At 55.5% G+C, this 23,207-nt stretch overlaps 1 protein-coding gene and 1 long non-coding RNA gene across 2 annotated transcripts; one reads left to right on the top strand and one right to left on the bottom strand.

Annotated features, from left to right (window-relative positions):
- Positions 1–2,211: 2,211 nt before the first annotated feature.
- On the bottom strand, positions 2,212–21,101 carry LOC100446656 (TBC1 domain family member 3G). Its single transcript, XM_054536241.2, is given in 15 exon segments — positions 2,212–5,645; positions 5,647–5,659; positions 5,661–5,784; positions 9,888–10,037; positions 10,396–10,495; positions 10,943–11,008; positions 11,386–11,480; positions 12,181–12,301; positions 13,299–13,347; positions 14,621–14,730; positions 15,066–15,173; positions 15,375–15,455; positions 15,929–15,968; positions 17,793–17,875; positions 18,049–21,101. Coding segments are annotated over 15 exon segments (1,605 nt in total). The 5' UTR covers positions 18,232–21,101; the 3' UTR covers positions 2,212–5,363.
- Positions 19,746–22,755, top strand: LOC129051209 (uncharacterized). The gene is made up of 3 exons (XR_008515296.1): positions 19,746–19,777; positions 20,112–20,346; positions 22,391–22,755. It is a non-coding gene; the product is annotated as an uncharacterized LOC129051209 (long non-coding RNA).
- The last annotated feature ends 452 nt before the right edge of the window (positions 22,756–23,207 follow it).

The following is a 23,207-nucleotide window of genomic DNA, read 5'->3' as shown; positions in this document are numbered from 1 at the left end:
CCCCTCAGCCTCCTCAGCCCCTCAGCCCCCTCAGCCTCTTCAGCCCCTCAGCCCCTCAGCCCCTCAGCCGCCTCAGCCGCCTCAGCCTCCTCAGCCCCTCAGCCGCGTCAGCCGCCTCAGGCCTCCTCAGCCCCTCAGCCCCTCAGCCGCCTCAGGCCCTCAGCCCTTCAGCCCTTCAGCCTCCTCAGCCCCTCAGCCCCTCAGCCGCCCGCGCTGCTGCTCCCTTCACCTGCCCAGCTGCCTTAGGGGTTGGCGCTGCCCAGCGGGCTCCAGCGCAGCCTCCTACCCGGCATCCCACCGGCCGCGCCCGCCACTGACTCCTGGCTGCCCGCTACTAGCCGCGCGCGGTGGGCAGGGCCAGTCCGGGGGAGCGGACCCCCCGAGAGGCGCGGCGGGATGGCAAGCGGTGTCTTCCAAACCCAAGCCTCCGAAAGCCGCAGCCGGGCGCGGGCCACTGACCGACCCGGAGGCCCCGCACTGTCCCAGCCGAGGCCTCCTGGCGCCATCACCCACGAGGAGTCCCGGGCGGGGGCACCACCTGCTCCACGCTGTCGCGGGCTTCTGCGAGGCCATGATCCGTGCCCAACGCCAGCAAAGGGCAGCTTGTCCCCGAGAGTGGGGGAAAATGCATCCTTCGCGGGGATCTGAAAACTCCAGGTCCTCCTGCTAGGAGCCCACGGCCTCAGATGGGGCCCAGGAAGCGCCCGCGCTGGGGAAGCGCCCCCTGCACCTGAGCCCGAAATTGTCCCCAACAAACCCCACACCCGCAGGGCTGACGTTTGGACTCCGGGGTGCGGTGTCGATGAAATGGGCACCGCGTGCTTTCCATGCAAAAGACACGAAGTCTGGAGTTTATGAAATTATTGAAGGAAAGTCGCGCCAGTGCCGAGAGATCATGGCCCAGAGCTGGCAGAACTGATCAGACCAATGCTGAGCAAAAGGCCTGAAGAAGACCATCTGGAGGAGCATCCCGAGGGCCTTCCCCAAAGCACCAGATCGCCTTCCTTTCCGAGGCCACAAAGGCGAGAACCTCCAGAAATAGCATGAAACACGGTGACTTGGTGACTCCCAAGCCTGCTGCCACCGTGGTTTCCGGCAAGGCAGAATCAAGGCATGAAGTAATCCACCCCAACCACGCTCCTCTGAGGGCTGAACAAGACATGGATAGTGGGTGAAGGCAAGTGTTTGTCCCAGGAGAGACCCAGGATGGTTGCTCCCTTGAAGTCACCCGCCAATCTGAAGGCCCAGGTGACTTGAGCAATACCAAGAACTGGCCACGGTCACTAGGGTAAATATTGGCATCTTACCTGCAGAAGGGAGGGATGCAGCGAGCCAGGGCGGAGGCTGCAGTGAGCTGAGATCGCACCACTGCACTCCAGCCTGGGCACAAGAGCGAGACTGCGTCTCAAAAAAAAAAAAAACAAAAAACAAAAAAGAAAGAAAGAAACAGAAAAGAGGAAGAAAACAAATTTATTGTCTTCAGTGGTTCGAAATAGCAAAAGCTGATTGCCAAATACAGTATGTGAAATAACTCCTGCTTAAATTGTTTAAGAAAGAAATGATATAGGGCGAACACAATAAATTAGTCTTGTGTGACATATTTTCAGTACCTGAAAATGCTTCTATTTAAAAAAGGAAAAGAAGTTTTGACTCATTTTGGCCAGCATTTAAAACACGAGCATGGCAGACGCGGTTCTGCAGCCTCTTCCCAGTGAGGGTCTTCAGTGGCATTTACTGCAGTTGTCAGCTGATGCTGTGTCTCTTCTGGGCCTGGGTAACTTAAGGGACCTCCACTGACAGCTTCTCCTCTCCTCAGGCTTCCAGAAAAGTAACAGCCAACCAGGGAAATAGAAATTCTCATTTTAAACAATCTTGACAAATGGTAGAACTTTTACTGGTATTGCTCACATCTCTAGGTTTTTGAGCATTTTTTTCCCACAAAGATTAGATTATAAACATTGCGTCTGTGTTCATGACCCAATTGGCCTCTTTGATACTTGAGTTGTAACACTATTCTGAGGAAGTGAAACTGTTGAAATATATTTATAAATACATGTATTCTTATCTATAATTTATTAACATACATGTTCGACAAACTGAAATCTTTACATTTTGGCAAACATCAATGATGACCAGTATAATATTCAATGAAATAGCTTCTTTAATTTTTAATCTCTTTCAATTTATGGCTCATTTGTTAATTTGTGAACATATTGTGTGTGTGTGTGTGTGTGTATATATATATATAATATGTTTTTTTTTTTTAACATGGAGTTTTGCTCTTGTTGCCTAGGCTGGAGTGCAATGGCGTGATCTTGGCTCACTGCAACCTCTGCCTCCCAGGTTCAAGCAGTCCTCCTGCCTCAGCCTCCATGTACCACCACGCCCAGCTAATTTTGTATCTTCAGTAGAGACGGGGTTTCTCCATGTTGGTCAGGCTGCTCTTGAACTCCTGACCTCAGGTGATCCACCCACCTTGGCCTCCCAAAGTGCTAGGATTACAGGCGTGAGCCATCATGCCCAGCCTCCTCCACCTATCTTTATCTAGATGCACGTAACTGTTATCCTCTGCCTGTCCAGTAATGTATATTAGGATTGTGTTGGTAGAAGGGCTGAGGCAGGGCTTGCTTGTCTGACATAATGTAAAAGAGTCTTAGAACATGTCCTGGGTCCATGGTCTAAAACGCCTCGTGGCCTAGGGAACACCAAGCTTTGTGCCAAAGGGTGGAAGGCTGCCCTGCTGCACTACAATCTAAGCCCAGTGCATAAAACCCCTTGTGGCTTGGAGAGCACTCAGCGCTCAGGGAATAAAACCCCTTGTAGCCTCTGGAATCTGTCCAGACTTACTGGCCCCTTGCTTCTTGCTCTCCCAAAATCATAAATTGATTGTATCTTGAATTAGAAGAATCTGTTCTCCCTTACCTCAAGTAGCAGAGCATATGCTAAACCATCACAGCTACGCTTGATGCACTGCTACCTTTCTACCCCCACATCCTCATGTCGTCACCTGTCTACCCCCACGTCAGCACGTCCTCACCACCTGCTTTCTTGTTCGATTACCAATAAATAGTGTGGGCTCCCAGAGCTCAGAGCCTTCGCAGACTCCATACTACTGTTGGCCCCCTGGACCCACCCTATGTACTCTTAACTTGTCTTGTCTCATTCCTTTAACTCTGCCAGACTTCGTAGCCCTAACCCCCACGATCTGGTGTTGGGTCTGATCACCCAAACAGATTGTCAGAGAAAATAACTTGTTTCTTTAGCTTCACAGGTCCACAAATTGAAAGTGTACCCCCAGGAGCTGCACTAAATGATTTGTACCCATCTGCACCTGATTTAGAACATTTAGAAGGTAAGATTTTAAACTTCAAGTTTATGATGTTTAGGGGCCATTTTGGACTTTGAGGTGATTAGATGATATGATTTAGATAATAATACTTTGGATTTGAGCTGATGATGAGATGAAATCTTTGAGAGGGAATAAATATATTTTGCCTTTAGGGAAAATATGAACATTTGAAATTTAGAGGGAACTGTATGGTAGGTGATATGAAGATTTCTTCTAAGATTTTCTTCCACGGTAAACAATTACCATGCTGTAGGGAAGGCTGCGTGCCATAGAATGGTGGGCAGCCTCTAGGAGTTGAGAACAACTCTCCATTGACAGGCAAAAAGAAACCAGAATCTTCAGTCCTGTAACTACAGGAACTGAATTCTGACAAAAACCATTGAGCTTGGAAAATGGCCTGAAATAAAATAACAGCCCTGCATCCAACTTGGAAAGGAAAACCTCAAATTCTCTTTGCAGATGATACAATCTTCTATTTGGAGAAACCTAAAAACTCCACCAGAAAACTATTAGAATAGTTAAACAAATTTAGTTAAGTTGCAGGATACAAAATTAACATACAAAAATCAGTAGTATTTCTCTATGCCAACAGTGAACAATCTAAAAAAGAAATTGAGAGAAATCCCATTAACAATAGATACAAATAAAACACTTAGGAATAAACTTAACCAAAGAAGTGAAAGATCTCTACAAAGAAAACTATAAAGCACTGATGCAGGAAATTGAAGAGAACACACACAATTGACATATATTCCATGTTCACAGATCGGAAGAATCAATATTGTTAAAATGTCTATACTACCCAAAGCAATCTACAGATTCAATGCAATCCCTGTCAAAATACCAATGATATTCTTCACAGAAGTAGAAAAAATAATCCAAACAAACCACAAAAGACCCAGAATAGCCAAAACTACCGTAAGCAAAAGGAACAAAATTGGAGGCATCACATTACCTGACTTCAAGTTACACTACAGAACTATAGTAATCAAAACAGCAATGGACTGGCATACAAACAGGCATACAAACAGACACATAGACCAGTGGAAAATAAGAGAGAACCCACGAATAAATCCCCACGCCCCTGGGCCCTTTCCTGTCTCCCCTTGTGTTCAGGGGTGGCTGCTGCTCTGAGAACATTAGAACTGGGAAGAGAGATAGAGCCGCGTGCGTTCTTGGTGGGCATTATTCTACACTTTTGGATCCAGGTTAATTCCCCTTATTCACTGTGGCATTGCCTTTCTAAGCATTGCCCTGTGACTGCTGCTAAAGAACTTCTCACCTGAGGCAGGCAGTGGCCCTGGGCACTGACCCTTGCATTAGGTTTTGTGTTTGATGTGCTGTTGTGAATTTACTTTGTTAAAACAAAATATTTCCATGATGGGCTTGGGAATCTCTTCCTTTAGCTCCCAATCTGCTGTGAAATTCAGTAAAACATTTTTCCTGTTTCCTAGTAACCTGCTGTGTAGGTGTTGATTGTTTCAAAGTGTGTCTGACCACTGCGGGACCCCCTGGGTGCCCCAGACTCATTCACACCAGCGTATGAAAAATCGCCTGTATTTCTGAGATGCCAGCTGCCCATTCAGTGCTTCACATGAAGACACATGGGCTTTCCCTCTTCAGGTGCCTGAAGGGAGTGCTTTGAGCTGAGTGGTTTGCTGGCCTCCCTCCAGCCCCAGGGCCCTCCAGGGGCCTGGGCTCCCTGGAGGGTCACTGCAAACTCCCTGGAGGTTTCCTCTGGCACTAGGACCATTGCAACATATAGACCTGAGTGCTATTGTATTCTGGCTTGGTATGTATGCTTTTCATTGTGCAAAACTGCTGTTCTTTTGACAATTCAAGTGACTGTTTTGTTTACTATAACCTTGAGAACAAAAATTGTAACAAAAACATTCCCATGACTATGCTGTGGTTGGAGATTTTATTACCAACATATTTACACCTTCCTTTTCCCTCTCATTTTCAGGAGCTGTTTCAGGCCTCCTCCTTCTCTCGTAATAACTTGCAGTCTTTCCTATGTTATGATAAAGCTACATTTTCTTCCGAAAGCTGGCAGGTTCTCCCTTCCTAACGCAGTCAGCCGAAGAGAGGGTGTCAGGAGCGAGAAGAGCAGCCAGGGCACATCGGCCTGCATGGGGGCATCCCTGGTCCAAGTCAGTGGCCAGAGCTGCAGCCTGGCTTTGTGCCCAAAGTTTTGTCTGGGTGTCAGAAAGGCCATGCACTCACATTTCATCTCTTTTTGTGACGGGTCTGCTGCTGGTTGACCCTCGTTCCTCCTTTTTTGGGCAGGAAGGTTGACATCCAGGATTCGAGAGCCTTCTGACTTGGGTGTGCATGAAAGTCACCTGAGGCCCTTGACGTGCAGGAATCCTTGCCAGCCTTGGATTGCAAGCCCCAGGATATGGTATAGCAATGTGCATTTTGTAGCAAGCTCCCTGCATGATTGGAGAGTCACAAATGGAAAGAAATACTATAATCAGTGGAAAGAAGATGTGCACAGCTATACAAGTGTACGGTTCTGTGACATACCACAAGGTGGGGGTGGACCTCTATGACATCTTCTCCCAGCAGCCCCACATATTTCCCTTGCCCTCAGTGGGTCAGGAGTCTCCTGCTTGGCCTCATCTTCGAATCTGAAGCCTCTGAGTTCTGAATAGTTCGGCCCCCTACTTTTTTAGGTGCCTCTGTGGCAAAACTTTGTTATCTGACTTTTCTTTTGACAGAGCCTCGCTCCGTCGCCCAGGTTGGAGTGCAGTGGTGCGATCTCGGCTCACTACAAGCCCCGCCTCCTGGGTTCACGCCATTCTCCTGCCTCAGCCTCCTGAGTAGCTGGGGACTACAGGTGCCTGCCGCCACGCCCAGCTAATTTTTTGTATTTTTAGTAGAGACGAGGTTTCGCCGTGTTAGCCAGGATTGTCTGGATCTCCTGACCTTGTGATCCACCCACCTTGGCCTCCCAAAGTGCTAGGATTACAGGTGTGAGCCACGGCGCCTAGAGTATTTGACTTTCTTTACATGGAAACACCAAGAACACCAGAGAATGTCCCGGGGTTTCAGACTTAGTCCTGTCTCTTCATATTAAATAGAACCATTATTGTGTTCCCCTGGGGGAAGCTTCACTCTGCCTGGGTCCTAAGACCTTCCAACCAGCAAAGCTCCGTTTCTCCAGGACAGGCGTAGGAAAACTTTGTGACTGAGACATTCGGTGCAATACTGAACATCGTCCACTTTCACACCTCCACTCTCAGAACTACACCTTCTGGCTGTTGGGGAGTCAGCACTGTATACTGGATTCCAGTAGAAAGCATAAAATTTATCTTGGAAGACAAACTATCACTTCAGCACAACTGAGTGATCCTAAGCCCAGTTGCTTCCAGGTGGCGGCTGACGTAGTGAGAACAGTTAGTTCCCTGAGCAGGGGCCACAGCTGCATGTCCCTCGCTGTGAATGAAGTGACCTGGTCAAAAGCAATGCGGGCTGCCATGATGGTAACAGGAAGGAGGGGCAAGTCTATATCAAGGTAGAGGCTCCCTACAGTGAAGGCCAATCTCAGCCCCCTCCATAGTGTGGGCAGCCTGCCCACAGGCAGCCAGCCGGTCCTCCTGGGAAATAGTGCCAGCCCAGGGATCGACACCAAGTCTCTCATCAGCAGATGGGGTGCTCAGCAGTGGTGTCGGCCTGGTCAGCCTTGGTCAGGGCACATGCATCATGCTGAGCCTCTTCTGTCCCATGCCTGTCTGATGGCTACTTTGTCCCCAACCTAACGTGGTGGCCAGGGAAAGGAGATGACTCCACCTACCTGGTGTGCCGTTTTGCCCACCTTTGATCAAGAGCATCCTCTGCAGGGATTCTCTTTAGTTGGAGCAATGGAAATGTGGATGAAACCACCTTCACAGTCTGAGCCGCTGAGGCACCTCCGCCTTCTGGGAAGACTGACTGAAAGGAGCTTGGCAGTGGCGCCTGCTGTGGCTGTGGCAGCGGCTAAGCTGCAGGACGAGGCTTCCAGGATGGGGGTGGTGTGCCAGGCAGGGACTCCAGGTGGCATGTTGGCACAGCAGACCTGCGCACTTGGGGCACTGTTGGGCCAGGCTCTGGGGTACAGACTGCCTGCACTGCAGTGATGGAGTTGGGAAGAGGCAGCAGTGTTCACAGCTGTTGACCCCCTTGTGCCTGCTGCCCATATCATCACTGTACAGGCTCAGCATCTCTGGCCCAGCTTCCCCAGGTTGTCTGATGTGAATTCTCGCAGCACCCAGGGCTCGCTGTGCCCTGGTCCCCTATGTGGTCACCCGGGGGCCTGCGGTGCCCCTCTCCTCCTAGGACTCAGGTTGAAGACAGGTCCCTCTGGGCCTGGGACTCAGGCCCTAGGGGAGGGGCTGTGACCCACAAGTGGGGTCAGGGGTCCCAGGGCATGCTGCTGGCTGGCTGGGGCTGCAGGAACCCCATGCTCAGCCTTCCCTCCAGAGGCCTTGATGGGACCAAGTTCCCCACTGAGTATTTCTCAAGGCCCAGAAGACAAAAAATATATATAAAAAAAAAAATAGCAGTAAAGACAAGGTCCAGCAGCCATCTGGGGCAGTGAGGCAGCTGTGCGGGTGCTGCCTGGGCTCTTTCCATGCATTGTTGTTCTTCCACCAAGGGGAGTTGCAGGCAGGGGACACCTTGTTGCTGGGGTGTCTCTCTAAGTGCCTCCTCCCTGTCATAAACCCAGGCAGGGCCTGGTGTCGTGGTCCCAGTGGGCTCGCTGGGCGGGGTGCGTCTTGTTGTTCCAGGGCTGCTGTCTACAGAAGATGGAGAACTGACAGAGTCCCAGGAGCTGTGTTCAAAATGGCAGCGCAGGAAACATAGACCCCTGACATGCGGATCTGTGTGGAGCTGTGGCATAGAGTTCCCGGACAAGTGTTTCCATGTAATACAAAGCCTGACCTCACCGGGGGACAGGCTGCCATCATCTTGAACCTCTGGGCCCGCCAGAGAGCAGCCTGCTGCCCTAGGTTCTTGAGAAGCCCCTGGACCCCCAACATGGGGATCTGTGTGGAGCTGTGGCATAGAGTTCCCGGACAAGTGTTTCCGTGTACTACAAAGCCTGACCTCACCAGGGGACTGGCTGCCCTCATCTCGAGACTCTGGGCCCCTCAGACAGCAGTCTTCTGCCCTGGGTTCTCCAGAAGCCCCCTCAGAGTCCCAGGAGCCGTGTTCAAAATGGCAGCACAGGAAACATGGACCCCCGACATGCAGATCTGTGTGGAGCTGTGGCATAGAGTTCCCAGACAAGTGTTTCCGTGTACTACAAAGCCTGACCTCACCAGGGGACTGGCTGCCCTCATCTCGAGCCTCTGAGCCCCTCAGAGAGCAGTCTTCTGCCCTGGGTTCTGGGGAAGCCCCTTTGTGTTGATTGACTTCAGCGTGGGCCTTGGGGACAGCCCCGTCAGGCCAGGCTGGTGGAGGACAAGGCTTTTGTCCCAGTGGGGCTGATGGCATGAGCTCCTGGAGCTGAGCTGGTGGGGTGGGGAGGGCCAGTCTGTCCCCCTCACAGAGGGTCCCAATGCCACGGGACACCCTCGAGGACGATTGCTCCAGCTCGGCTGAAAAAAAGAGAAGCAGACATGGTCAGCATCTTCACCAAGCCCATCTGGTCTCTTGAGGGCTATGCCCCACAGGCCTGGGTCTCTGGAGTCCTCTGGGTCCCTGTGCGGCCCCCTAGCCTGACACTGAGGATGCTGCTGCAGGCTGCTGATCCCAGGGCGAGGGCTGTGTGCAGTCGGGGGTGGGGAAGTTTTCAGGGAACCTCAGGTCACTCCTGAAATGGCCCCCAGGGTTCAGGGTGGCTCAGGGCTTCCTGCCTCACACCCTCACCTCAGGGTGGTTTGGCAGCCCCAATTCAGGACTCAGGTGGGAAGGCCCTGCACTGTCACCCAGCCCCCTTGCTACCTCACATGGGGGCCTGTCTCCACAGCGGGTGAGAAGGGAATGGGCACAGGCTCCCCTCTACCCTCCAGGCCGTCCACCCCATGCCAAGGCTAGAATGATCCCACACCTGGATGAACTCTTGGTTCTGGCTCTGGGTCAGGGCTTCCGCCAATGCCCTCTGCCCAATCCTCTCTGGGTCAGAGACACTGATTCTCTTGTCTCCCTGGCTTGTTGTTTTGACACCCTTGGAGGGGCACTCAAGAATGAGGGGTCCCTGCTGCTTGGAGGTGGGGGTGGGGGCTTCCACGGCTGGGTCTGACTGCCCCAGTATCCCTCAGGGCCCTTAGAGGAGGAGAAGAGGACAATGTGGAAAGTGGGGGAGGGGGTTGGGAGGTCCTGCCCATGGCCCCTGCCTGTCCTCACAGCATGTCCAGCACACACACACATGTGCTCAGCACCTGCCCTGAGGACTGGCAGACTCATTTGACTTTCTTAGAATAGAGGAGGAAGAGGAGGAAGAAGAGGTGCAAGAGGAAGGCCAGGTAGGAGGGCTGATGGGGCCATGTCACTCCCCACCATTGACTGCCCCAGAGGGTGACTCCAGAGGGGACCTGGTGCTAGAGCCCACCTGGGGGTGGCAGGTCCCAGTGTTTTTTTGCGAGTTCCTTCATAGAGGTTTGAAGGTTCCTGAGGACCAGGTTGTCCTCCAGGGCCCAGCTCTGAGAGAGTCGCTCCTGAAACTCCCAGACGGTGCTCCAGGAAAGCTTCATGAGGTGCTCTAGGGACAAGGCAGGCATCAGGCCAGGAGGGTTCCCTGGGAGGGGTCAGTGCCTGCACCCCATTTCCACCAGGCCCACCTCCCACTGGGTGGTGCCTGGTCCTTTTTGGCCACCCCAGGGTCCAGGTGTGCACAGGAGGCTACAGTTGGGGAAGGCAGGGCAGGGAAGTGCTCACCACACTCCTGACTTTCATCTGGGTCATGTGGGGGGAGGACTCAGTGTCATCATGCCTTGCCCAGCCCACCAGGCCAGACCCCCCAACCCGGATGGAGCAGGCAGTGTAAGGACACTTCCCTCAGGCCAGCCGGGGTCTGTCCCACGTGTTCCCCCAAGCACCCTCGGGCACACGGGACTTACTCCTGTGTATTTTGAATGATGCATGTGCCATGGCTGTCAGTACACGCTCGCCCTCCAAGATGAGCACATCCCACAGTCTCAGGGTGAGTCCGAAAGATTTCTGTGGGGACAGCAAGTGTGGCAGAACCTGGCCTTTCCAAGCTGGGGCCAGTGGCCTGAGCAGAGCCCACTGGGGTTTCAGGCCCCTGGAGTGCTGGGGACCCCTCTCCATGAGATGAGACCCCCCATAAGACTGAGTCAGACAAGGTCCTGTAGCTCCTCATGGGGGACTCATCTCAGCAGCACTGTGGCTTCTGGAAAGAGGACTTTCTGAGGACTTGGGGCTTCCCTGGGCCCTCGCAAGTCAGGTTCTGCCCCAGTCTGCCCACGAGGCTGGGCCTGAGCCCTGGCCTCTGCCATGGGATGTACCCTCTTGGGCAGAGCCTGGCTTGTGAGCCCTGCAGGGACCTGCCTGTGCCTCCTGGGGGAGCTGGACCCCTGAGCTGAGGGAGCTGGGCACTGCAGGGCAGGAGAGTCCCAGGGCTGAGGTCTCCCTGTGCCTTCTTACCACATCAAGGAAACACCGGAGGAGCCTCGTCAGCATGGAACCCTCAATGCACAGGCCTTCCTTGCCCTGAAGGGAGGAGCAGAGGTGCTCAGAGCCCCCTGGGCTGCCCTGAAATCCTCCCACTTCCAGGTCCCTCTGCAGACCTTCCTCAAGGGCACAACCCACGACGGTGGCCAGGGCTCCAACACCCGCCCCATGCACGGACGCCCGGTGGACACACTTCTTTTAGCCCTGCTCAGCTGCAGCTCCGCCCTGGTCCCAGCACCTCTGCCTCCGCCAGGGCAGGAAAAGGAAACCCAATGCTGAATCCATGGGGAATCCTCATCCCAGGTCAGGCCGTGGCTGGGACTCAGCCTCTTGCCAGCCCCATGAGGGACTCGAGCCTCCCCTGACCTATAGGGTCCAGGGCGTCTGGTTAGGAGCTGAGGGTGTCATCCACTCACCAGGTGTCTCATGATCTTCGGGAAGGACTTGTGCAGCACCTGCTCCTGGTGCGATAGGAGCCTCTCGAGCTGGGCAGTATTTGGGCTGTAGAATACTGAGAAGCCCCAGACCCATCACCCCATCAGAGCCCACGCCCAAGATGTGGAGGCATCAGCTGGAAGAGCTGGGCAGGGCAGGGGACCCCAGACCCCGAGGCCTCCCTCCCTCCCATCTGGTGACCCCAGCATGTAGCCTCATCCCTGGGGAGGAGGGCCCTGGCTTGAGGCACTGCCTAGTGCCATCCTGGGTCCAGGTGCCAGGAGGGCAGCCTGCCTTTGACACCACGAGGCAGACACCAGCGGGGAGAACAGGGTGGGAGCTGGGGGCTATGTGGCTATCTCTTGGATGTGGGGGTCAGGCTGGGGGACATGGGATGGGCAGACACTGCCATCTAGACTTTGTTGGCCCATCTGTAGGGAGGAAGGGTGGCTGGGAGCACAGCCAGCTGGGAGGCAGGAGGACACTCAGGGAGGTGAGTGGCGCCTGCACAAAGTCAGGGCTGGCTTCGGGCGACAGAGGGCAGCCGGGGGGAGGTATCCATGCCCTCTGATGTTAGGGATGAAAGGCGTCTGACTTGGGGTGACGGGGTTCCTGTCCAGACCCAGGCTGCTGTGGGACCTCAGCAGGGACATCCTGGAGGCTCCAAACAATCTGGGATACAATGAAGGCACCTTGCCTGGAAGTCAGGGTCACCGGCCAGGGTGGCTGTCCCCTGGTATGGCTGTGTAAGGCCCCGGGGGCAGCTGTCCACCTACCCTGCAGGGAGTGCCTCTCATCAGCGAGCAACTGGGTAAGCGCCCAGAAAGCATCTTCCTCTGGCAGATACAGGAGGAGGATGGCAGTGATGCGGCTCAGGTCCCTGTGGTAGCCCACCTCCTGCAAGAGCCAGAGTCACCATGGAAGGATGTCACCTGGGAGGGCTGAGGCCACCTGGGAGTCACCGTGCAAGGATGTCACCTGGGAGGACTTATGTCAACAGAGATGGCACAGGTCTTTGGGGACACCTGCCTCAGGCCCCAGGGGATTTGAGGTGCAGCCTCTGCACCCCTCCCCTGGCACTGGGCATGAGGACTGAGCAGGTCACGCACAACTCAGTTGACAAGGAGCATGGGGGGACTCCTGCAGCAAGTGTCCAAGCTCACATGGCCCGAAAGGGCACAGTCAGGGATTGTTCATGCCCCCTCCCCTGGGCCAGGCTGGGGAGGCCACTGTGCCAGGCCTGGGGCAGCACCTGTGAACTGCACCTGCCACGAGGGCAGGCGGTGGGGCACTGACCACCACACAAAGGGTCCTGCAGCAGCCCAAGGGGTGCCTGCCGGACACAAGGGGCGGCTGGGTCCTCCATGTGGGCAGCTCATGCAGTCAGCTCAGCAGCTCTCCCTGCCTGGAATGGTCTGGAAAGTGGGGGCCAAGCAGGAGCAGCCACCTGGGTGACCCCCCTCACTATCTGCTATGCACCTATGGGGTTCAGGCAAAGGGGAAATTGGATCCTTGCCAGATTTCCAGTGAAGAGGCTCCCTCAGGATGCAAACTCATTTCATGACAAGTGCCTGGCCCATCAGGCACCTCAGCAACTTGTCAAACCTGTCTCCTACAAGGACCATCCTGTGTGGGACCCTGCCAAGCTCCTAGGCTTTGAGACAACACCAGGAGGGGAAGGTCATTTCTTCATCTGAGATGTGGTGATTGGGTCCATGTGACACCAGGAGTCTGGGCTTCAACCCTTTTCTGCCAGCAGCGAGCTGGAGTCCTGCCTACTACATCCTGGTGGACAAACAGTGAATTTTCAAGAAGTTGCAACACCCCCGAGAGACACCCATGCCTGTGAATATGGGCACATGGCCCAGGAATATCGCTGCCCGGGAATACTCACAGGGTTATATGCAGAATAGGCCACGAGGATGTCACATAATTCCTGCTGCCTAGAAAAGAGGGGAAAGAGGGTTTTGTTTGTTTTGTGCAGATGCTGTCAATTTCATTTTGTCTACAAACCCAAACAACAAACACAATTCTGGGTTCAGATGATGCCCCCAAATAAGCAGTGAGCTCTTTAGGACACCTGAGTTTTTAGGAATTTTTTTTTCAGTAAAATCCACATTCCTTGCAATGCAAATGTCGTAGGTGTACAGTTGGATCAGTGATCATTTTTTACTGTGGTTGATTTTTTCTTCTCCTTTTTCTCAGTTTGCACACACGGAAGTCCAGTCTTTGGGATGTGCAGTTCCACGGTTCTGAACTAATGTGCAAAGCCTCCTGTCCACCACTGCAGCCCTTCCCAGAGCGGCTGCTTCATCCTCCAAGTCCCCAGCATGTCCCCTTTGCAGCCAACGTCTCCCGGCTCTGTCAGCCCCTGGCCATCCTGATCTGTTCTCTGTCTCCGTGGTTTGCCCTTTTCCAGAATGGCCGATGAATTGGAATCCCATGGTGGTAGCCTGCTGGGTCTGGCATCATTCCCTCAGCAATACACATCTGAGATCCACCCATGTTTCTGCGGGCATTAGGGGTTCATTCCTTTTCCTCACTGAGTCGCCTCTGTCTGAAGAGTGGAAGCCCCTTCCTCCCTAGTTCCCGTGTTGAAGAACATCTCGGTAGCCTCCGGGTGTGAGTTACAATCAATCAAGAGGTGAACGTCGCATGCGGGTTTTACTTGGACGTCAGTTTTCAAATCAGTGTGGCCAATATCTGTCACACTTTGGGGATGTGTGGTACGAGGCCACTGAGCTTTGTGAGCCACAGCCCATGTGACTTATAAAATGGCTGTGCCCTGTCACGTTCCCACCAGCCATGGATGAGAGTTTCCGGAGCCCCGCATCCTTTCTAGTATTTTGGGCTGTCAGTGTTGCCCAAGAAGGCTCCCAAGCCCTGCCATCATGCCACCTTCCCATGGGTCCCTATCCTGGATGGTTGTGGGTCATGGAGAGCACTTTTCACCATCTGCGTGATTCTTTTTTTTTTTTCTGCCTTCCGTCCTCTTGGGAGCTGCCTGGGTTCTGGCCCTACACGTCCCAGCCCGACCCAGGGCTTAGAGCCGGGGAGGTGATCAGTCCATGGTGCCGGCTGCTCCCTGGGCCAGGAGAGCCCTTGGTGGCTCTGTCACCTCTCCTGGGTGACCCTGGCCTCTGCCCTGGGGATGCTCTCATTCCTCTGGATTGCCCCCATCTTCCCTGGGACCCCTGCAAGCCCCATTGGCCTTACTTGACTCCGAATCTTTGTATGAACATCATGTGTTTCTGCAGGGTGTGGCTGACATCTAGCTGGATGTGGTGGATGATTCTGGAGGACCTCTTGCCCTTCTCCTTCATGACCTGTAGGGCAGGGCCAAGAGGAGGAAGCAGCCTCAGAACACACAAAAGACTCCCTGCCCCAAACGGCAGTCATCCCACAGTCAGCACTTCTGGAAGGAAGGGAGGAAGGTTTCCTTCTGCAGAAAGCTCCTTTTTGCCTTGTTTCTGAAGCCAGGGAGGGTCAGCAGAGCCCAGCGCACCTGTGGTGCCTGAGTTACCATCTATGCCCAGGATGTGCGTCTGACCACAGCCCCCAAACCCAGCCCAGGCTCAACATTCCTTCCAGCTGGAGTCCTGGGCTCCTGATACAGCCTAGCTTGTTTGTACTGCCCTAGCTGAGTGTGGGAGGGACTTACCTTATATTTGCCTGGGTTCTGGGACTTGATTTTGTCAATATCTAGCAAAAGTGACCACGCCCGGCCCCGCACCGCCAGGGGAATGCCTTTGTATACTCTTTGAGACAGCTACAGACAGAAGAACACTCCAGTGAGAAAGGACACAGGGCGACCCCACAGAGGAAAGCTGGTGAACAGGCCTGCAGTCCTATGGCAAGGATGGGGTGCCACCACCCACTAAGAGGCAGACGGTGCCAGGTCACAACCATGGGCGCCTGTCTCCTGGCTCTGCAGAGAGCAGTCACGGGGGCCACTCCCTCCCCAGGTTACCTTCTTGGTGCTCCTATATTTTGTCCAGTCTGCAAGCATCTTTTGCCATTTGTTGGTACGTTTACTTTCCTTGCGTCTTTGCTGTCAAATGAGCCATGATGGAGTTAGCGGAGCTGCCAGGCGTCTGACAGTGGCCCGTGGATGTTGAGTCCAGGGCTTTGGGGCCCTGAAGGGACCCAACCTGAAGAAGCCAGGAAAGGGCAGACCCCAGGGGCTGAGACCCTCTGAAGGAACTGGAGCTGGTAGTCTGGACTGGTGATGCCAGGACATGCCATCCTCAGGCCATAGATGCCCCAAGTTTTGGTCAAGTCCAGCCTTCAACTGCGGTCTTGGTTCAAACAGGCAGTGGACTCTGAGCCAGGACTGCAGTTCTTGGTTTGGGTTTTGGTCAAGCCCTCATGGGAACAGAGTCCAGCAGGAAAGGCCACCCCTCCCAGTGACAGCTGTGGCCCACTCACCACCACACAGGCCCACAGGCCACCCCCTCTGCCTCACCGACCACCCGATTCCCAGTCCCTGAAGCAGCCTCCCACGCAGCAGGCACAGGCTCTTACCTTCACCTCCAGGGCACTGAAGCGGGGCAGTTCCGTCTCACTGTAAGGCAACCCAGGCAGCGCTGAGGACCTGCCCGGGCCAGGAGCCATCCCTCTCCCTGAGAGGGCCCCAGGGAAGGACCAGCCTATCCCCATCCACCCTAAGTCTCAGCCTGGGACAAAGCACAGAGAAGGAAGGCAAGGGCCTCCCTGTGGATCTGACACTAGCGAGGCACTGGGACCTTGGAGAAGAGGGAGCTCAAGGCTGGCCCTGGGTGGAGGGGACACTTGAAGCCCATGGGGTGCCTTGGGCTGCACAACGGTGCTGCTCCTCCTGGGCTGGAGGTGACACCCTCTGTGGATGCTAAGAAAGTCCAGTTCTGAGATGGGATGGGTGCCACCCAGGGTGGGTGGCCGAGCCCTGACTAACAGCAGTGCCTCAGGAGTGACCACATCACCCACCAGAGTCCAGGGAGCCTGGCCTGAGAGCTGCCCAGTGCCCTGAGGATGCACCTGGAGCCCATCCCATCTGACACTCCCCATGGGCCTTGCAAGGTCTGACCTCCCAGCATGCACCTGCCTCTCCCTGCATCCTGGCCGCTCACCCTGCCTGCTCCCCATCTTCCCCCATCCTGCCCAGCCCAGAGACTTTGACCCTCTCTCCGGCCACCCTGGCCCTTCTGTGACCCTTGTCCTTTCAGAACCTCTGAGTGAGACCTCCCAGATCCGTCCACACCCATGCCTTGGCCACTCTCTGACTGGGCTGCCCAGTACTGCCGGGGAGATATCCAGGGCAACAAGGATGACCAAGGGCCCTGCAGGCAGTGGGGCTGGACCCAGTACTCCTGCTCCAGCCTCAGCTGGCTCTCAGGGTCATTGGCCTTCAGCTCTCAGCCTCCTCCCAGCCACTGCAAAAACCAGGACACGGGACGCTTGGCTGTCCTCCCCTTACTGTCCTGCCTGCCCCGACCTGGCCCCTCCATCCACCCTGCGCGGTGCTGACTGAGCCAGCGGGAAGCAGAATCTCTGGGGGGCCATGCAGAGCCTTGGGTACTGACTGAGTCCCCCCACTGAGGGGTCACAGGTGAGCCACTGTTCCCTGCCCACCCCATCTGTTGTCCTCCCCAGGCTGTCAGCTCCACCCAGGGCTGGCTTGGTTCAGGTGCCTTCCAGAAGTGGCAGGTCTCAGGGGCTCACCCTGCCCCCCTCCCCCAGGCTCCTCCCTGTCTCCATCCTGTGAGTCCTGAGGGGCCGGCTTCAGGCTGAGCTCCCATTACCAGGCCCGGGTCCCTTCCCTGCACCACTCCCGGGGCCTTCAGTTGCATGCTCTGTTGTCCCCCTGGCCTCAGTGAGAAGCCCAGGCCAGGGCTCTGCCCTTCTTCTTCTACAACCTACCAGGGCCAGGGCCAAGGCCCTCACTGTCCCTATGCCCCTCCCTCATGGCTGAGCACCCTGAGCCCTCAGAGATCTGCTATACAACTGCCCAGAGGCCAGGCCAGGTGCCCCCTTGCCCTGTGGCCACAACCCTCAGATCTCACCAAGGCAGGCCCCAAGGGAACAGGGCCAGATCCTCAGGCTGCCCCTCCTCTCCAGCTTACTTGGAGACGACAGCGCTGAGAGTCCACGGGCCTGCTCTAGTCCCCTCTGTGTCCCTACCCCCTCTCCCGAGCTCCCTAAATGTGTCATGAGGCTATGCCCTAACCCTGACCACGGGCTGGACCGACAGGAGAGCCTGGGAGGTTGTGACCGCCTCTCCAGTTCTGACCCTGGAGAGGAGGTTGGCCCAGCCAGGGAGACATGTCCTGCTTCAGAGAGGCCTTTCTAAAAACAAAACTCATCCCTGAGGTGAGATTGGTGGCTGGGGTCGGGAGGACAGAGGACTTACTGCACAATCCCAGGGTTATTGGTGTATTTTCCGACATCAACCTGCTCATGCCCCAAGTCCACCGCTGCCCCAGCTCGGTGTCCCTGAAACCCAGAGGAGGCCAGGATAGTGGAGGCAAGGTGAGAGGTGTGGGAGGCCCAGGGAGGTGGGCAGCCCCTCCTCACCCTGTGATCTTAGGAAGCCCAGGACCCTGTGACCAGGGCACAGCGGGAGAGGCGAGGCCCTGCCTCCCTCGAGGGAGCGACCCAACTTGTACCTGCTCATACTTAGTAATGATGATGTTGCCTTGCCCCTGGGCAGGCAGGTTATCCGGGTCCTCATCCATCTCCATCCTGCAAGACAAAGTCATCCCAAGGCTCTCCCGCACCCAAGAGCTCCAGAGAACAGCCGAACCACACGCACTGCACTCCCAGACACACTCCAGTCTGGTGAGCCCCATTCCACTACCCCTCCCAGATGACAAGGGGCCAGACTCAGTGGCCCCACCCCTGACTGGATCTCTGAAGTCCTTGCCTCCAACCAGTGGTGGGCTCCTTCCTGAGGATTTGAGCACACGGGGACCTGCACAGAGAGGCCTATTGTCCCCTAACACCCCAAGGCAGACACACACCTGCCCCGGCAGGACAAACGGCGTCCACTTGCTGAGGGTGAAGTCCCCACGATGGGCTGTTCTGGGCACCTGGAGGCAGGTGGAGTCAGGGACTGGATGTCTCTATAGGATCGTTCAGGGACCAGGAAGATACTCAGTTTTCTGTAGGAAGCAAGACATCTGGTGACTGCTCCGTTCTACCCCAATTCTCACTCACTCTGGCCAGTGAAGCCGCTTCAGGAACAACACCAGCCAAGCAGTTTGGTTTGGGGAAAAGATGATCTATTGACTCCAGAGCAGCCTCTGTGCTTGTGGAGACCCTGTCGCAGGTCGAGGACGGTGGACACCACAATTCCCAGCTGTCAATACAGGAGGGGACTTTGTTTTCCTGGTTCACCAAGAAAGAACAAGAGAACGCTGGGGCCTTAGTCCTAGAGAACACCCGGGGGAACCATCTCCCCCAGGAATACTCGGGGCAAACGGAGGGCAAGGCCTCTAGAGGATCAGACAGAGAGAATGGGACGCTGCAGGGGGTTCCAGTCCCCAAGCCTCTTTGACCAGGAGAGACGATCATCACCCTCCAGGCAGCCCTCCAGGGCTCCTTCATTTTCCACAACTGCCCGAGGGCAGAGGGCTCCCCACCCCACTCCTAGACGAAGGACCCCATGTGTCCAGTGGGTCCCACAGCAACCATCAGTGATCGCACCTTAAGTCTGAGTTGGTGAGACCTCCTCCTGTGGGGACCCAGCTTAGGGCACAGACTTGGACCAAGAATTGCACCCTCCACCCCACCCACAGGGGCTCTGTCCCAGTGGCTCTTCCAGGACCAGACCCTGCCTCATTGAATTCCAGAACTCCAGGAAGATTTGGAGTCTAGGGTAGAGAGGCCTCAGCGGTCAAAGCTCAAGACCAGCATGGCAAAGGGTAGGACTGAGTGCCCGGCCCGGGTCACATCTGGGTCTCTGGGCCAGTCACCTCCTGACTCTACACATCTCACCTGTGGAATGGCTACATTTGGGGACAGCACCCATCACCACAGTCTCTGTGAGGACAAAGGGGAGGATGGTCCACGCCGTCAATGCAGAACATGCACCCGGTGAGTGCTCGGGGATGACCCTCCTCGGCATCTGCCCAGAGGTCACTCACCTGAGTCTGCTCAGGCTGCTGTGTCTCTCACTTAGAAAAGTCGTTCATGCACCACAAAACCAGACACCTGTGTGTGTCTTGTGTGCAAGTGCTGCACAACACAGAGGTGGGCGAGTGGCAGGTGGGCGGTCACTCAGCACCAGTGACATTGTGAGGTCATGGCACCCATCACAATGGGCCATTGCCCAGGTCAAGAGGGCCCAGAGTTGGTGTCCTCCAGCCCCTAAGGTGTCAAAATGTGTTTGTGCAGGTGAGCATGCACGTTTATGTGGGTGAACATGTGTGTGCATGAGTAGCGTCTCTGGCCAGGGCTGGCTGTCCCACTTACATGTGCACCCAAGTACTCATCAAGTCTTAATCAGCGTCATCTTCCCTTGAGGCCTGTGGCCAGCATCAGAGCATCCATGGGTCCTCCCCAACCTCAGACCTCCCCACACGGGGCAGTCCTAAAGATGCAGATGGGGGCTAGGGGGTAGAGGGCACAGGACAGGGCCCCTCATTAGGGGGAACTCAGCTAGACTGTAAAATGCTGGGTGTGAGTGGCAAGGTCGGATTCCACACATCTTTTCACCTCCTCCTCCCAGTAGCCTTCTGGGGTGCCATGACTCATTTCTGCTATGGATGGAGGCAAGGAGGCTCTAAGGACAAACCCCGTGCCTGAGGTCACCCAGCAACCATCTGGCCAGACCCCCACTAACCAGATCCCTGCTGGCCAGGCTTTCACTGACCGTTTTCCCAGTGACCAGGCCTTCTGACTAGGTCCTCGCTGATCAGGCCCCTGATGACCAGGCTCCAACTGACCATGTCCCCACTGACCAGGTTAGTGACCAGGTTTTCACTGACAAAGCCCCAGTGGCCAAGCCTCTGCTGACCAGGCCCCTGATGACCAATTCCCCACTGACCATGTCCTCGCTGACCAGTCCCCCCAGTGACCAGGCCTTCCAGACCAGGTCCCCACTGCCCAGGTCCCCACTGTCCAAGTCCTTCCTGCCCAGGCCCCAGAGCAGCAGTGTTCAAGGTCCTCTACCACAACTGCCCACAGGCAGAGGGCTCCCTACTCCCAGACAAGGGACCCCATGTGGCCAGTGGGCCCCACGGAGACCCTCAGTGACCGCACGTGAAGTCTGAGTTGGTGAGACCACCTCCTGCGGAGACCCAGCTTAGGGCACAGACTTGGACCAAGTATCACCTCCCTCCACCACACCCATAGGAGTTCCATCCCAGTGGCTCTTTCAGGGCCAGACTCTGCCCCATCAGGGGCCAGAAAACCCTGGGCAGATTTGGAATCTAGGCCCACAGAGGTCAGGGCATGCAAAGGGCAGGGCTGAGAGCACAGCCCAGGATCACGTCTGGGTCCCTTGGCCAGTCACCTCCTCTCTGACCCTAGACATCTCACTTGTGGAATGGGTACATTCGGGGACAGCACCCACCCCACAGAGTCCACCAGGTCAGTGCAGAACAGGCACCTGGTGAGTGCTCAGGGATGACCCTCCTTGGCACCTGCCCAGAGGCTAGCACTGCCCACCAGGTAATGACTGTCCCCAGGTCAGCAGGGAAGGAACAGAGCAGGTCACACTCACCTGAGTCAGTTGAGTCAGTCGTGTCTCTCACTTAGCAAAACTTTCTCTTCTCAGAACCAGATACCTCTATGTCTTATCTCTAAGAGTTCCAGACATAGAGATGGCAGGCAGACAGGTAGGCGAGTGCTCAGAACCAGTGATATTGTGAGGTCATGACACCCATCACAATGGGCCCCTGCCTGGGTCAGCCAGGACCAGAGTTAGCACCCTCCACCCCCTGAAGTGTCAACGTGCGTGTGTGCAGTGTTTGTGCATGTAAGCATGCACGTGTATGTGGGTGAACACGTGTGCATGCATTTGTCACTGCTCTGTCTAGGCCCGGCTGCCCCACTCATGTGCACCCAGGACACTCAGTCACCCTTGTCACTCTCTCCCCACTCGGGACCCATGGCCATCATCGGAGCATCCACGGGTGCTCCCTAACCTCAGACCTCCCCATCCAGGGCATTCCTGGGATTGCAGATGGAGGATAGGGGGCAGAAGGTTGAGGGTTGGGGGCAAAAGGCAAAGGGCAGGTCCCCTCCCTAGCAGGGGACTCAGCTAGGCTGTAAAGTGCTAGATCTGTTTGTCAGGGCTGGATTCCACACACCTGCTCACCTCCTCTTCCCAGCAGCCCTCCGGAGTGCCATGACTCGTTCCCACTACAGATGGCGGCAAGGAGGCTCCAAGGACAAACCCTGCCTGAAGTCATCTAGCGGCCACCTGGCCAGGCTTCTGCCAGCCAGACCCCCACTGACCAGGCCCCCACTGACCAGGCCTTCACTGACCACATTCCCACTGACCCCACTGAGCAGAACCCTGAGCCGCGGTGCTCAATGTCCTCTGCCAATGATCCCCCTCAGTCCACAGACCTCCCCTCCCCGCATCAGCACCCACAGGCCATCCCTTGGAGGTCTTCTCGGGTCAAGGCCCCCACTCCAGGACACAGGGAGGGACGGTCGGCCTCAGGCCCTGGGTGCCTAGCTTCATGCTCGCCCCCAAAAGCCCTCTGGGCTCACCTCAAAGGGGGCAGTGAGGTGTCCTGGCACTGCCTGGACATGACGTCTCAGCCTATTCCTGAGCCGCAGAGCCAGAGGAACGGGGGGACGTGTGTCAGACCAGGCACCCCGTTTTGCTGGGTCTCCCAGGGTTCTTCCTGCGGAGGCTGGATCCAGAGGCGCAGCACCGAGGCTGCAGGGTGACCAGCCCAGAAACCTCAAGACTGGGCTGGGGACCACATGAGAACTGTCCCCAGATGGCCAGAAGACCCTTTGCTAATTTCCTGGTACCTCATTTCCCACCAGCTACCCTTGCCCCACCAGGAATCCCCTTCTGGCAGAGTCAATGAGGAGAGGAAGATGTCACAGAATCCATGGAAAGAGAGAAAACAAAATAACAATGGAACATCATCTATCTCCTTTCCATCTGAAAGGAAAGCCTAAGGAAGCCTATTGGGTTCCATCACCCTGAGGGCCCCGAGGATGGCATCACACAGTGCAATACCCAATGGCAGGGGCGGTGCTCCATCCCTGCAGACGTCATCGAGGGCACACCTGGGGTCGTCTAGGATCATGGACGTGGCCACAGAGCAGAAACTGGGTCAACAGGAGTGCACACATGCACACATGTGCACACTCACACACTGGAATAAAATGAATTGAATTTTGTAGCAAGTGTCCACGTGCGTGCGTGCGCGCGCGCTTGTTGCTGATCTGCTGACTTATCTCATTGGCATGAAACAGCAGCTAAGCCTGTAATTGCTCTGCCTTTCCCTGGATTTTTCCTTTAGTTTCTCTGACTGCTGGGTTACTGGCCTGTTTAGCTTCATGAACATGGGTTTCACTTTATTTTTATGGAGTTCCAGCTCTTGCTCATGGAATCCCTCCCTGCCTGTTCTGTAATCTTCCCTTGTTTACTCCCTGTGGACTTCAAGTACCAGACACAGAGAAAGATTTGTAGAGACTGTTTACTCAGCCCCCACAATTTCCATAGCAGGTCCCTTAATTCCCATCACCTCCAGGGAGAGTCATTGCTGGGATCCTAGGAATCAGGTGCGTTGTCTTGATGGCCACAGTGGTAACCATAATAGTCAGTTTTTCCCTCTGTGCAATTCTGGAACAT

This window comes from Pongo abelii, chromosome 19, assembly GCF_028885655.2.
Source record: "Pongo abelii isolate AG06213 chromosome 19, NHGRI_mPonAbe1-v2.0_pri, whole genome shotgun sequence".
NCBI classification, from domain to species: domain Eukaryota; kingdom Metazoa; phylum Chordata; class Mammalia; order Primates; family Hominidae; genus Pongo; species Pongo abelii.
Note: the sequence above shows the minus strand (reverse complement) of the source record. Positions and strands in the feature narration are given on the sequence as shown.